Source organism: Chiloscyllium plagiosum, chromosome 5 (genome assembly GCF_004010195.1).
Source record: "Chiloscyllium plagiosum isolate BGI_BamShark_2017 chromosome 5, ASM401019v2, whole genome shotgun sequence".
NCBI lineage: Eukaryota > Metazoa > Chordata > Chondrichthyes > Orectolobiformes > Hemiscylliidae > Chiloscyllium > Chiloscyllium plagiosum.
The window spans coordinates 1,846,054-1,861,972 of NC_057714.1; the positions used below are offsets into that span (position 1 = coordinate 1,846,054).

The following is a 15,919-nucleotide window of genomic DNA, read 5'->3' on the forward strand; positions in this document are numbered from 1 at the left end:
GTAGACAGGGTGGTTAAAAAGTCAAAAAGTGTGGCGTGGCAAAAGCAGAGCCGGTCAGGCAGCATTCAAGGAGCAGAAGAGTTAATGTTAAGCATAAGTTCTTCATTAGGAAGAGCTTATGCTCGCAATGTCCTCACTTCCACCCAGGGTGGTTAAAAAGGTGTATAGCATGGTTGCCATCATTGCTCAGACCATTGAATATAGGAGTTGGGTTATCACACTAAAGTTGCACAGGACATTGGTAAGGCCACTTTTAGAGTACTGTGTACAGTTCTGGTCTCCCTGCTATAGAAAGATATTATTAGATTGGAGGGGGTGTAAAATGATTTACAAGGATGTTGTTGAGACAGGAGGGTTTGAGTTACAAGACGAGGCTGGATAGGCTGGGACTTCTTTCATTGGAGTGTAGGGGCAACCTTATAGAGGTTTATAAAATCATGAGCAGCATGGATAGTGTGTATATCAGAAGTCTTTTCCCTAGGGTGTGGAGATCAAAACCAGAGGGCATAATTTTAAGATGAGAGGAGAAATGGGACCTAAGGGACAACGTTTTCACACAAAGGGTGGTTCATATGTAGAATGAAGTGTTAGAGGAATTAGTAGATGCAGGTACAGTTACATTTAAAAGACATTTGGGGAGGTACACAAATAGAATATGGACCAAATGCAAGCAAGTGGGACTGGTTTAGTTTGGGAAACTTGGTTGGCCTGGACGAACTGGACTGAAGAGTCTGTTTCCATGCTGTATGATGCTATGGAGATCTACATTAGCTAAGTCTTTTATAAGCTATGGCAACAAGTGTCGGTAACCAAGATCTCCAGAAGCCTTAACATACAGAGCAGTTGTCAGCACTGTACTCCTGAACTGCAGCACGACCTGGACTGCGTAGCAGGAGCTTGCAAGAATGAGAGAGAAACTCCACCAGCTGTGCTTTTGCCACGTTCTCGATATTCAATGAGAAGACAGTCAGACAAATATCAGCATTCTTCACAACACATTCAGGCCAACCTCCTACAAAAACTAATTCAACAGACTGCACATTGCACCCTTTAATCTTTCATGACTTATAGATGCACTGGTAAGACATGAATTTGTAGCCCAAAATCATTATAGCTCTGATTGCCCAAGAATGGAATTTCTCACTGAACCTTTTTAGTACATAATTAAAAGTCACCCATATTGTTTTGGGTCTGGTGTTACCTACATGTGACTCAAGAGAAGAGGGCAGATTTCACTCTGTAAAGAATGTTTGTAAATCTGGTGAATATTTACAATAATCAATTAATGGTTCAATTCTAGATGTATTGCAAATTCAATTATGATAGGAAATGAAGCCATGTCCTCAGGGCACAAGCTTGACTATCTGAATTACCAGGCCAGTGATATGAACATGATGCCATTTCCAATAAATGTTTCCATGTTCAAAAGGTTTTGCTGCCAGTTTCTGTTCTCTCAACTATGGAATTATCAGCATTAAAGGGGAGAAAAAAAAGCACTTCAAAGACATTTGAAAGCTCTCTCTGAATATCAAGACAGACAGTAAGAGCTTCTTTAAATATATCAAAAAAGGAAGAGAGAAGCTAAAGTGAACATGGACCCCTTGGAGAACAAGGCTGGGGAAATAATAAATAGTAAACCTAGAAATGGCAGTGCAGTCGATGAACAGCTTGCATCAATATACACAATAGAAGACACTAATAGCATTCCAAAGTTACTAAATATTCAATGGGCAAAAAGGAGGAGAGGAAATAAAGACAGTAACTATCATTACAGAGAAAGTGCCTGAGAAACTGATGGGGCTAAAGAATGATAAGTCCCCTGGACCTGATGGGATGCATCCTGAGATGCTAAACAAATGAGCTGCAGAGATAATGGATGCACTAAAGAAACCTTGGAATATAGAAAAGTCCCAGAGCATTATAAAACTTAAGAAGAAAAGAACTGGGAAGAAGAAAAAGATAATCACAAGCTAGTTGTTAGCTTAAATAGCTATCATTGGGAACATTTAGTCTATTATAAAGAATGTAATAGCAGAGCTTTTAGAAATACATAACATGATCAAGCAGATTCAGCATGGTTTCCAGAAATGGGTGGGATGCAATCAAGTGGATTGCTTTGTCCTGGACGGTATTGAGCTTAGAGTGTTGTTGAAGCTGCACTCATCCAGACACGTGAACAGTATTCTATTACACTCCTGGCTTGTGCCTTCTGGTCAGTGGATAGAATTTGGGGAGGTAGGTGGTGATTGAATCTTGTTAGAATTCCCATCCGCTGAACTTCCTTTGTGGTCACAACACTCATCTGGTTTGATCTAGTTCAGTTTATGGTCAATAGCATTCCCGAGGGTTTCAAAGTGGTCTCCAACCAAAGGAAAATTTCCCCTTTCGATTCCTATTTATTTCAATTTCTCAAGGGCTTCTTGATGAGATGCTTAGACAAATGCTGCCTTGATATAAAACCAGTGACTTATGCCTTCCCTCTGGAATTCAGTACTTTTGTCCATAAAGCCATACAAATATAGGTGCAGAAGTAGGTCTTCCAACCCATCAAGTCTGCTCCACCAATGAGATCATGTCTGATATTATCCTTTACTCCACTTTCCTGCCTTATCCCCAATTCCCTTCCTGATTAAAAATCAATCTTTGACATTTAACTCATCTTTGAATATTCTTAACAACTCAGCCTCAAGCCCTCAGTCGTAAAGAATTCCACAAATTCACCAAACTCGGCAGAATTCCTCCTCATCTGTGTCTTAAAAGGACAACCCCTATTTCTGCCATTATGCCCTCTAGTTCCAGACTCTCCACAAGGGGAAACAACCTTTCCACATCTAACCTGTCAAATCCCCCAAGAATCTTAAGTTTCAATAAATTTGCTTCTGATTCTTCTAAACTCCAATGAGGCCAACCTACTAAACCTCTCATATGATCATACCTGGACACAGCCTAGTGAGTCTTCTCTAAACAGCATCCAATACCAATACATCTTTCTTGAATAAGTGTCCCAAAACTATTTACTGTATGCCAGGGGTCTAGTTTTAGCAAAACTTCCCTATTTTTACACTCCATTCTCTTTGGGGGTGGAAAAAAAAAGGCAATCATTCCATGTACTTCACTATTACCGGTTGAACTTGGATGTTATCTTTGTGACTCCCAAACTTCTCTATGCTGTCACTTTCTGTCTGTTTTCTCCATTTAAATAATATTCAGCTGGTCTATTCTTCCGAGTAGACAAGCAGGAGGCTGGAAGAACACAGCAAGCCAGGCAGCATCAGGAAATAGAGAAGTCAATGTTTCAGGTGTAACCCTTCTTCAGTCCTGAGGAAGAGTTACAGCCAAAATGTTGACTTCTCCACCTACTGATGCTGCCTGGCTTGCTGCATTCTTCTAGCCTCCTGCTTGTCTACCTTGGATTCCAGCATCTATGGTTTTTTTGGCTCTATTCTTCCTGTCAAAGTACATAACCTCACATTTTCCCACATATTCCTTCTGCAAAGCTTTCTACTCACTCACTTAACCTATCTATATCCTTCTACATATTCTTTGTATCATACTCACCACTAGCTTTCCCATCTATTTTACTCATCAGCAAATGTGGCTATTGTGCAATTACTTTCCTCATCCAAGTCGTGAACATATATTGAAAATAATTGGGACCTTGATGCCTGTGGCACTTCATTAGTTAATGTTTGGACCAAGACTGCAATGAGATCAGGAGCTGAGTGGTTCTGGAAGAGCCCAAACTGAATCTTACCTCGGCCCAGATGAAAATTGAATAAACTCAGAAGAGAGAGGTGATTTCTTTGAAGCATTCTTAGGGTACTTTATACTTTAGATGCTTGAAAGAGGTCTGACTGGGGAGTCTGGAACTAGAGAGTCACAGTTTCAGAAAAAACAACTTGATCAATAAAGGCAGAGACGAGAACAAATTTCTCCTAACTTAGAAGTATAACAGACCTTTGGAACACTATTCTGGAAGCTATGGCACATCAGTGGTATTTTGGTACTAAGGGAATAGCTCATTTTTTAATAATTTGCTCATTGCATGTTGATATAATCGCTGACTGGACAAGCATTTATTGCCTGCCCTAGAGAAGGTGGTAGTGAGCTGCTTTCTTGAACTGCTGCATTCCTTTCTTTCTGTTAGAGGTATATCCACACTACTGTTGGGAACTTAGTCCCAAGATTTTTACCCAGTGGTTATGAAGTATTGGTGATACTGATTAAAATCAGGACAGTGTACAGCTTAGACAGAAACCTACAAGTTAATGATATTGCCAAAGGACTCAATGTAAGAAGTTTTGAAACATAAAATGGATTTCTGTGCTGTTAAAAATGAATTGCAACTTTATTTACCAAAAATTACTGTGTGGTTAAGAAACACAGACAGCAATAAACCCATGAACTGAGTATGATGCAATAAATTTCGGCATAGAAAAGTTGCAGAGTGTGAGACCAGACCAGCCTTCATTTTTGTTCGTTATACTTCATAAAAATTTTCATTTTGTGAGGTAGCCTGTAGGCCCCAATTAATAGGAACTGCTCATAAACTAGACACTGTGTCACTATTAGATCAAGACTGGGGTCAGAGTGAAGGTCTCTAGGACCTACACCTTATTCTATCTTCTGCTTGTTCTTTTTTCTCCTGGTCCTTTACCCCATAAAGAATACCGTTGCTAAGTGATTTTAAAAGTAAGATCAGGAATTTGCTTTGAGTTAAATCACACTTAAACTACTTTATTCTCAGAAAAAAAATTCAAACATTTTGAAAGGCCAATTCGTATTCATTCTGCAAAGAATGTAATTTTTCAAAAAAATGGTTTTCATAGATTTACAGCAATCCCACAGGTGTTTGTTTTGGGCAAGTTCTTGTACATAATTTAATGTTAGTATCTTTTTTCTTGCCCTTCCTCAGTTGTCACTGCTTTTGAATAATATTTGGCCAATGTGTTCACCATTTTTAATTTTCATCGTTCCCTCAAATCCACCTTCTGTAGCTTTCTGCAGTCTCTGTCCATTTAAAAATATTTAACTCCTCTATTCTTCCTACCAAAGTACATACTCTCTCATATTTTCCCACATTATATTTCATCTGCCAAGATATTGTCCCCTTACTGGACCTTAGTCTGCGAAGGCACATACAGTCTTTCTCACCACTTGCCCTCCCACCTATTTTTGTGTCTTCTGCAAAACTGGCTATTGTATGTTCATTTTCATCATCCAAGTAATCAACAAATATTGTAAATAACTTTGGCCCCAGCACTGATCCCTGTGGCACTCTCAAGAGTTACAGATTGCCATCTTGAAAATGCTCCTTTTATCCCTACTCTCTGTATTAATCAGCCAATCTTCTATCTATGCAAATATATTACTTCCAATGCTATGGGTTCTTATCATATTAAGTTGCCTAATGTATAGCTAGAGAAGAATAAAATGGGAAAGTCACATTTGTGGGACTTAAATATATTGAAATAGATATTAAGCAAAGTAGGTTTAATTTGAAATCAATTCTATTCAGGGAGTGTTACAACCATCCCAGTTAATTGTACTACATCACAGAAAGATGACATTATACTGAAAGAGATAGAGCAACTAAGAAGCTTGGTTGGTCAATTGAACTGGCTGTGCACAATGACCAGGCTGGACGCTTGTTTTAGTGATGTTTAGTTCCTCACTAAAATATAGTTAAGTAGACGTTTTAAGGACAAACAAAACATTTTAAAAATTAAATCCAGAGAAATGTATATTTAAGTTCCCATCCTTAGGTGACCAAAAGGAGCATGAAGCTCATCATTTTTAGCAGTGATTTAAATATTAATCTTCATGAGTATTCTTGTACATTATACGGATGAAAGTATGAAATGCCCTTTAGTTTGTGAGGCTGATTAAGAGTCGTTAAAATCACTCTCACTGCTAGAGCACAAGATCTCATGGAGCCACAGGATATGGGATTCTATTTGCCAAATATTTTTGAGACATTCTGGGAAAATGGGTCTTACTTACAATAGTTTACACATCAAACATAATGCAGATAACTTTTCTTTGTAGAAGAATATCCAGCTATAACAAATGAGAGTCAGAAAGGTGGCATGGTCACTCTGTGGTTAACACTGCTGTTTCATAGCACCAGGGGCCAGGGTTCGATTCCAGCCTCAGGCAACTGTGTAGGTTATGTGCATTAGTCAAAGGCAAATGTAGAGTAATGGGGAATGGGTTAGGGTCGGATACTCTGAGGGTCAGTGTGGACTTGCTGGGCTAAAGGGCCTGTTTCCACACTGTAGGAATTCTATGATTCAAAACCTGGAATCATCACAACTCTGGGACATCTCTGCAAGAGTTCTTCAAGGTAATGTCCTGACCACAATCATCTTCAAATGTTTCAATGGCATCTCCTCCATCATAATGTCAGAAGTGGAGATATTCACTGATGACCTACACAATATTCAGCACCACAGACAACTGTTCAGATACTGAAGCAACCCATACCAAAATACAGTAAGACCTCAACAATATTCAAGTTTGAACTGATATGTCAAATAACATTCACCCTACACAAGTGCTAGGCAATGACCATCTCAAACGAGATAATTTATCCACATTTAATGGCATCACCTCACTGAATCCCTCATCATTAACAGCCTGGGGGTAGCACTGACTAGAAACTAAACTGGACTAGTCATTAGTACACACTCCTGCTGTTCATATCTACAAGATACACTGCAGAAATTCAAAGATTTCTTACACAATACCTTACAAATACAACCATTGCCATCGAAGGGAGTAGATACATGGGGACACCACCAATAAGTGCTTCTTTAAGTAAATGCACCATCCAGGAAATATACCACTGCTCCTGCGGTACCTCCAGTCACAATTCAGGAACTTGCAGCTCAACAATATTGAGTGTCTACCAACAGTAAATAGACTGCAGTGGACCAAGAAGGCAACTCACTACCACTTTCTCAAGGGAAACTGGGGTCGGCAATAAGCGAGTCTTGCTCACATCCCAAGAATGAATGAATTAAATAAAATATAATTAAGAGGTAAAGATATCCCAAAGCTCATTTTCTTTCATTGTTTTTCTATTCCTGCAGCGCTGTCTGCCAACCAGAGACTCTCAATGTGGGAAACAGCACAGCAAGTTGCAAAGCTCTGAAGACTGGTGTTCAAGTGTTATAGTGCTTGGGATCGTAGTCCTGCTTTAAACATTTTTTTTAAACAGTTAATTTTGCACCAAATATAGAAAATTATGTATTTTATACTGTGAAAGCAATTCGTGAATGATTTCAATGCCAGAGAACTTGAAACGGTGAAAACAGCAATAATTAAACATGTAGAAGTTTCATTAATTGTTCCACTAAGTTTCCTTACTTGATGGATGTGTGCTTCTACCAACTGATCTTTATCCAATAGGTATTTTGCATTGCTGTGAAAATCTGAGCTGATTTCAGCAGCAATCTTATAAATTCCATAGGACGTAACCATTTCAAAACCAACACTCCCTAGGACCTTACCATTAAGTGCATAAGTCCTGCTAAGATTTGCTTTCCCAAAATGCACCACCTCGCATTTATCTGAATTAAACTCCATCTGCCCATTGGCCCACCAGTTGTAATCTGAGGTAACCTTCTTTGCTGTCCACTACACCTCCAATTTTGGTGTCATCTGCAAACTTACTAACTATATCTCTTATGCTCACATCCAAATCATTTATATAAATGAAGAAAAGTAGAGGATCCAGCACCGATCCTTGTGGCACTCCACTGGTCACAGGCCTCCAGTCTGAAAAACAACCTTCCACCACCACCCTCTGTCTTCTACCTTTGAGCCAGTTTTGTATCCAAATGGCCAGTTCTCCCTGTATTCCAGACTCTAAAACCATTTACTTTACCACCACCCACCCAGAGATCTTTTCAACCTATTTCTGAAAAAAACATTTTTCACGTCATCAACTCAGACAAACATCAGGAAATAATGTTTCCTGACCCACCAGAGACCCACACATCTTTGACCATTGCTACACAATCAAGACACTTAATGCTCCATCCCCTGCCCGCATTTTGGAAAAATCAAACCACAAGGCTGAGCTCCTCGCCCAGCTTACAAGCAGAAACGGAAGCAAGAGGATCCAGAATAGAAAGTCATACAGTGTTGGTCTAAAGTAATGTATGACCTCCTACGTGACTGCATATTCAAGAACTCAGCAGCCAACCTAAATGAGTATGCCACTACTGACACAGGCTTCAAAAGCAAGTGCACAGAGGATTCTGCTCCAAAGAAATTAATCAGAGTGTTTCCCAACCAGAAGATCCACTCCCTACTGAATTCCAAGTCTGAAGCGTACAACTCAAGTGACCCTGACCTAAACAGGAAATCTAGATACGACCTTTGCAAAGTTATCAGGGACACCAAGAGACAATATCACATGTCATCTGTAGCAAGGTTGACATGCTACATAAAACATGCTACAAAGCAAAGTCAAGCAGAATCTCTGAAAACAATGCATCCCTCCCCGTTGAGCTCAATATATTTGCTGCTCATTTTAACAGAAGTTCAGTGAAATAATGTTACCTGCTCTGACAGCTTCAGGTGCAGCTGTATCTGCAGTCACCACCACTGACATCAAATTGGCCTTCTTGAGACTGAACCCACAGAAAACAATTGGCCCGGATGGAATCCACGGCTGTGCACCCAAATCCCACGGGAGCCAGCTGGAGGGAATATTTGCAGACATCTTTAACCTCTCCTTAAGCCAATGAGTTTCTCACCTGCTGCAAGACCATCACCATCCTGATGCCAAAGAAAAATCAGGCAGCATACCTTAAGGACTACAGCCTAGTGGCTCCGACATCCATTATGAAGTGTTTCAAGACATCAGTAATGGCATACATCAACTCCAGCCTCCCAGACTGCCTTGATCCACTACAATTCACCTACCGTCACAACCTACACAGACTCAAATTCAGGGCAGATGCAGATTATAAGTAGAAGGGATGACACACCCGTCTGTATCAATGGACTGATGTCCTCCCGTTTTCCCCCTCTCAGTCGAAGCAAAACGTTTCATCTTTATCCTAGGCCTGGGATGGAGAGAGAACAGCCGCCCATGTGCACAGAAACATGAGTTCAGTCTTCTCTGGAATAGCAGTTTCTCAATGAATTATATAGTCATTTTACAGGAAGGAGCGTCCAGATAAGGCAACATATGTATTACTTGGGTGACCATTACAATCAAGGAGTATCAATAGCAGAGACCAAGCCCTTTACTGTTATACAATGAATGCTCTTAACCTTGTTAACTGGATGCATACAATGGATACTCTTCCCCTTGTTAGCTGACCTTGCATACTGAATGCTTCCAATATTGTTAAATGGCTCGACATAATGACTGCTTTTTCACCTTATTAACTCATTACCCTTGCCTCCAGCACCCAATTGTTAACTGTAAATTCTTATCTGATCTGAGTCATGCTCAGCTGAACTTCTTGTTTCACAAAACTCAGAACTTCACTCTTTCCCTGCCCTGCTTATACCCTAGACACATTCTCACTGAGGTGGAGATGGTCGAGAGCTTCAGTTTCTTAAGAGTAAATATCACCAACAAGCTGTCCTGGTCCATATACATCAACGCTACGGTCAAGAAAGTGTACCAATGCTTCCACTTCCTCAGAAGGTTAAGGAAATTTGGCATGTCCACAATAACCCTTACCAATCTTTATCAGTCCACCACAGAAAGCATGCTATCCGGATATATCACAGTTTGGCATAGCAACTGCTTGCCCAAAACTGCATGAAATTATTGGGAGTTGCGTACGTAATCCAGTCCATCACACAAACTAACCTTCCATTCATTGACTTACTTCATACTGCCTTGGAAAAGCAGCCAACATAATCAAATACCCCTCCCACCAGTTTTTATCCTCGTCCACCTTCCTGTTAGGCGGAGGATATAGAAGGTATAAAACACAACAACAGATTAAAGAACAGCTTCTTCACCACATCAGATTTTTGATCAGATCTCCCATATTAAAGTTGATCGTTCTCTGCACCTTGTCTGTAGCTATAAAACTATATTCTGCATTCAGTTCTAAATATCCTGATATACTTCTGATTTGCCTGGATAGCACACAAATCTTTTCACTGTATCGTGGTACAATAAAATCAAATCATTAGACATCCAGAATATCTTATTTTTGTAATCCAAATAACAATGGCAATAGCACACATTTTACTTTCTATTCATTTTTGCAAAAATCTAAGTGAACTGGCCTATTATTCAATGTCCAGTAAATATAATCGACACGTCATGTGTAGACTACACCAGTTTGAATAAATTCCCCAAAGACATCAGTGAACCAGCTACTTCAGGCAGTTCCACGCTCACTTTTGCTCATGCTAGCCCACAAATCACCTAAGTTATTTGATTCGATTCAATTCTTCAAATTACTAAGCTGAAATCAGAAACAGTTCTAATGCTAGATCATAACTACATGTTTAAGTATTTAGTCCATTCAGAACTTTAAGCAATTAAGATGCACAATGCATACTCTCTAAGGCATCTGCCCAATACAGGTAGTGACATTTCTACTTCAGATTGTTCCACAATCCAAGCAGCATTCATCCAAATAGATACTGCGCTCCTTTCAAAGAACAGAGAACACAGAAAATTTACAGCCCAGGAACAGGCACTTCGGCCGATCCAAATCCACTGTCCAAACCTATTACCCAATTCCTAAGCATCTGTATCCCTCTGCTCCCCACCTACTCATGTATCTGACCAGACACATCTTAAATGAATCTACCGTGCCTGCCTCTGCTGGCAATGTGTTCCAGGCACCTACCACCCCATGTAAAGTATATCCCCCTCAAACTTTCCACCCCTCACCTTGAACACGTGACCTCTCGTTATTGAATCTTTCACCCTGGGAAAAAGTTTATCTCTATCTACCCTGCCTATACCCTTTATGATTTTGTAGACCTCAATCAGGTTTCCCCCCCTCCAAATCTCCTTTTGTCGAATGAAAATAATCCTAACCTACTCAACCTCTCTTCATAGCTAACATCTTCCATACCAGGTAACATCCTCGTAAACCTTCTTTGCACCCTCTCCAAAGTCTTTTGGCAATGTGGCAGCCAGAACTCTACACAGTATTCTAAATGTGGCCAAACCAAAGTCTTGTATAATTTTAACGTGACCTGCCAGCTTTTATAGTCGACACCCCATCTGATGAAGACAAGCATACCATATGCGTTCTTGACCAGTCTATCCACCTGTGCAGCCACCTTAAGGGTACAATGGACCCTTTCCATTCCCTTATTTAAGTCAATTTTGTGACTAGTTATGCTGTCACAATAAACAACTGGAATTAAAGAAGCATTGGGTACTGTCTACATGGCAATATCATTATCACAATGTTTTCTTTCCACGCTGGTAACCAGTTTGGCATGTCTGTGCCAGCTCTTGCAACACCAACCCGACTAGTTCTTCTCTGTTGCCTTTTCCCTGTAAATGTGTACATTTTCTTTCTTCAGAGAATTTCCTTTGAAAGACAGAAGTAAATCAGCCTCCATCATACTGTCAAGCACAGTACATTACAGGTCCTAATCACTGTCTGAATAAAATACTTATTCCTTGGATCACCACTCCATTTACCAGAGTCCTCGTGTTCCTTCTACCAATAGGAACAGTTTCTTAATATCTACATTGTCTAGACCCCTTATGACATGGAACATCTCTATCAAATTTCAGCTCAAGCTTCTCTTCTCGAAGATTTGAGAAGCTGAGGCTGTTCTCCCACCTACATAACTGAAGTCCTCCATCCCTGTGAATGTTTTCTGCACACTCCCTTCACATTATTTCTAATAAGTGACTGAGAACTGGAAGTAATACTCCAATTGAGACTGAACCAGTATTTTACAAAAATGATCATAACTTCCTTATTTTTGAAATCTATACCACTACTTATGAAAGCTGAGGATCCCATATGTTTAATTAAATTACTATCTTAATTTGGTCTTTCACGTTCAATGATTTATAGACATATATCCACAGGTCCCTCTGCTCCTGCATTCCAAGTATTACAGCACTGTTTTAGATCACTTCCTCTCATTCAAATGAAATAAATAATTTCACACTTGTGTCAAATTTCACCTGCCAGTTGTCCACCCTTCCCAACAAACTATGCTTTTGAAAATTAACATTGTCCTCAATGTAGTTGTTAGTGCATCTTCCAATGACAACAATACACCCTCTCTCATAACTACTAACTTGCAATCATTGGCTCAACAACCACTTTTCTAATAAGGAATATTTGTATTTACATTAATAAAAAGTCAGCTAGCAAATCACTGAGTATATGAAAATGAATACAGCTGTGTACATTAAAGTGAAGTAATAAAACAAGGATTGAAAAATCCAAAGAAACAGATGTGGTAAAAGGAGCACCCTGTTTCATATATAGCATAATTCAAGGCGTACATCACCTAAATAAGTAGAACAGAGAACATGGTGAAACATAAGAGAACAAGTTTAAAATCTAAAATAAAAGCAAACGTTAATTAGACTTTCCCTAAGTCTCCATAAACAAAAAGGTTGAATTTTGAGACACTAAAGTATAAGCTGCTTCAGTGTCTCAAAATTCAACTCTTTTGCTTATAGAGACCTAGGAAAAGTGTAATTAATGTTTGCTTTTGTTTTAGATTTTAAACTTGTTCTCTTTTGCTGCAGCTTATCCTTTAGTCAGCTAGAAAGTTTAGTTCTTCCCTCCAGTAGTTTGTAAGCTCTCAGTAGCATCAAAGAAATTAGGTTTCCTCCACTCTTGCCAAAGTTAACTGAGAGCAGGAATAGAGCAAGACAATGTGGATATCAAATAAAAGACATCCTCAGACACAGTGAAAGGATGAATGTGCCACACAAAAAAAACTTTATCTATTTATGAAGTTGTTTTCTGGAAAACAGTAGAATACCCAGACAACAAAAGCCGTGTTGTCAAATTGTTCCATCCATCCCAGCCAGATGTTATAGACTGAGCGCTCTCGCCGGTCTGATGTGCAGGCTCAGCCTCGGCAGCGGTGAATCCTGAGGGCTGGGAGATCTCCACGGTGCTTTCCTCACGACCTCCACCCAACCAACCCTTCCTCAATTAAATGCCTTTGCTCACAGTGCACACTTACCACCCAAGTCAAGCCTCCGGACTCTCCGTCTCCTTTGGACATCTTTGCGAAGGTTCCCGTTCCCCCCTACTCCGGGGGATTCACTTAGCTTGCTGCGGCTCGGGGATCTGGCGGTTGTGGTCTTCACAAGGGTATCGTCACTCTCCGGGAGGGGGCTCGGCGACTCCTCCAAACCGTCGGTGCTTCCGAGGCCTTCGGCCGTTACATGGATCCCGTCCTGCCACCCGTTTCTCGACGGCTCCGGGAGGGCCCCCTCGGTTTAAAAGGCCGAGTTATTTAAAAATCCTGGAGGAAGAGAAAGGATGGCGGCGACGGCTCCTCCCGCACAAGGAGAGGCCTCCCGTCTGTCTGCCTGCGCCGGCTCTCCTGGTCCTCAGTGGTTTGCACTCCCACCTCGGGCCGGCCGGTGACTCCGAGCAGGACGGCGAGGAAGCGGCTCCGCTTTCTTCTCGCTCCGAGCTCTTCGTCGTCGTCTTCCAGGCCGAGGTCTTGCAAACACGTAAACAAAATGCCCGTATTGAGATCCTACTGCCGCTACCGCCTCCTCACACTGAAACGAAGCATCGTTAAGCGCGGCGTTTTGTTTCGAAACCCCACGAACCTCCGGAGCGAGACAGCCGTTGACTTTCAATATTGAGACGGTTTGGGCTCGCAGTCTCCCGCCGCCGCCCCCCACCGCGCGCTCGCTCGCTCGCGCACCGGCCACAAACAATAGGAGAGCGAGGAAACTGCCACCGACTGACAACCGGCCGCCCCCCGCCGTCCTCCAATCACCTCCCCCCGTCTTCACTGCCCGACACGTCCACCAATCGGCGGGGCCGTTCCGGCCTGACGTCGCCCTCTTCGCTTTCAAAAATGATCCGGAGTCGGAGAGTGACGGCATTCGTCGCTCGATGCTGCGGAGGAAACCGAAGGTTAGGGTTTTCGCCACCTTTCTTCCCAGGAACCCCGCTCAGAGCGTATTAGAATCTCAGGGAGGGAGGGAGAGAGGCGCTCGGGATGTTCAATTCGTGAGAACTTAATCGGCCCGTCGTCCACTTTGTATGTGAGCAACTGGGTCACCTTTTCTCCCAGATGATCATCCAGCTCCTTTTTGAATGCTACAATTGAATCTGTTTACACCACACAGTCAGACAGTTCTTTGTGAACCCTAACCACTTGGAAATTTTACCTCCTGTCAGTTTTTTTTTTAAACTTCTAATTGTCCTGTATCCGAGTCCTTTACCACCTGGAACAGTTTCTTCCTGCCTATTCTACTGAAATGATTTTGTACACCTCCTTTGAACTATCTCTTAAAAAGTAACTACTCCAATCCACGTAACCAAAATCCCTCAGCCATGGAGGCATTCTCATACAGTCATAGAATTATACAGCATGGAAACAGACCCTTCAATCCAACTCATCCATACCAACCAGGTATCTAGTCCATATTGCCAGCATTTGACCCATATCCCTCTATACCCTTCATATTCATGTACACATCCAGCTGCCTTTTAAATGGTGTAATTGTACCAACCGCCACCACTTCCTCTGGCAGCTCATTCCATACACGAAACACCTGCTGCATGAAAAGGTTACCCTTAAGCCCCTTTTAAATCTTTCCTCTCTCACCTTAAACCTATGTCCACTAGTTTTGGACTCTTCTATTCTGGGAAAATAGGCTATAAACCTTATATATGCACCTTATGATTTTATAAACCTCTTTAAAGTCACCCCTCAGCCTCTGATACTCTAGGGAAAACAGCCCCAGCCTATTCAGCCTCTCCCTCAGCTCAAACCCTCTAAGCCTCACAACACCCTTGTAAATCTTTTCTGAACTCTCAAAGTTTCACAACCTCCTTCCAATAGGAAGGGGACTAGAATTGCACACAATATTCCAAAATCAGTATTGTATATAGCCACAACATGACATCCCAACTCCTATAGTCAATGCACATACCAACAAAGACAAGCATACCTAACACCTTTTTCACTATTCTATCTACCAGCAACTCCACTTTTAAGGAACTGTGAACTTGCACCCCGAGATCTCTTTGTTCAGCAACACTTGCCAGGACCTTATAATTAAGTGTAAAAGTCCTGCCCTGATTTGCCCTACCAAAATACAGCATCTCACGTTTGTCTAAATTAAACTACATCTGCCTATTGGGCCCATCTGATCAAGGTCCTGTTGTACTGTAATATAACCTGTCCACTACATCACCAATTTTGGTGTCATCTGCAAGCTAACTAACCTTACCTCCTCTATTCACATCCAAAGCATTTATATAAAATGATGAAAAGCAGTGGACCCAACATCAATCCTTACAGCACTGCTGGTCACAGGCCTCCAGTCAATCTTTTCTATATCCTCGTTAAAGATTTCACATTCTTCTTAATGAATAATGACCAGAATTGGACATAGCACTGTGTAAAGATTCAGTTTAACTTGTTGTCTTTAAAAAGACAAGTTTTAAGGCAAAGTATCCTGTGCATTTCTGCACTATCTGAACATTTGAGTACATAACCCCAATCTCTCTTGCAGCTCCTTTAGAATTTTACCCATTATGTTTTCTCCCCTTGATCTTTCAGCAAAATGTAGCACTTCACCTTTCATTAAATTTCAACTGCTACAACCAACCATTTGTTTTTCCAACATCCTTTTGAAGTTTTATCACAGTTCACAATTTTCCCTCGTGTTGATTTTGCTTTTATTTTATCACATGTACTGAGATAGTGAAAAGTATTATTCTGCGTGCTATCCAGA

The 15,919-nt window shown here is 41.1% G+C and overlaps 1 protein-coding gene across 1 annotated transcript in view; it reads right to left on the reverse strand.

Annotated features, from left to right (window-relative positions):
• The window catches only part of LOC122549657 (DNA topoisomerase 2-beta-like), a 144,337-nt gene extending 130,413 nt beyond the window's left edge, over positions 1-13,924 (reverse strand). Inside the window, exon 1 of the mRNA XM_043689461.1 lies at positions 13,174-13,924. Within this exon, the coding sequence (XP_043545396.1) occupies positions 13,174-13,215 (42 nt within the window). The 5' untranslated portion in view covers positions 13,216-13,924. The remainder of the gene's footprint in view (positions 1-13,173) is intronic.
• Between the last annotated feature and the right edge of the window lie 1,995 nt (positions 13,925-15,919).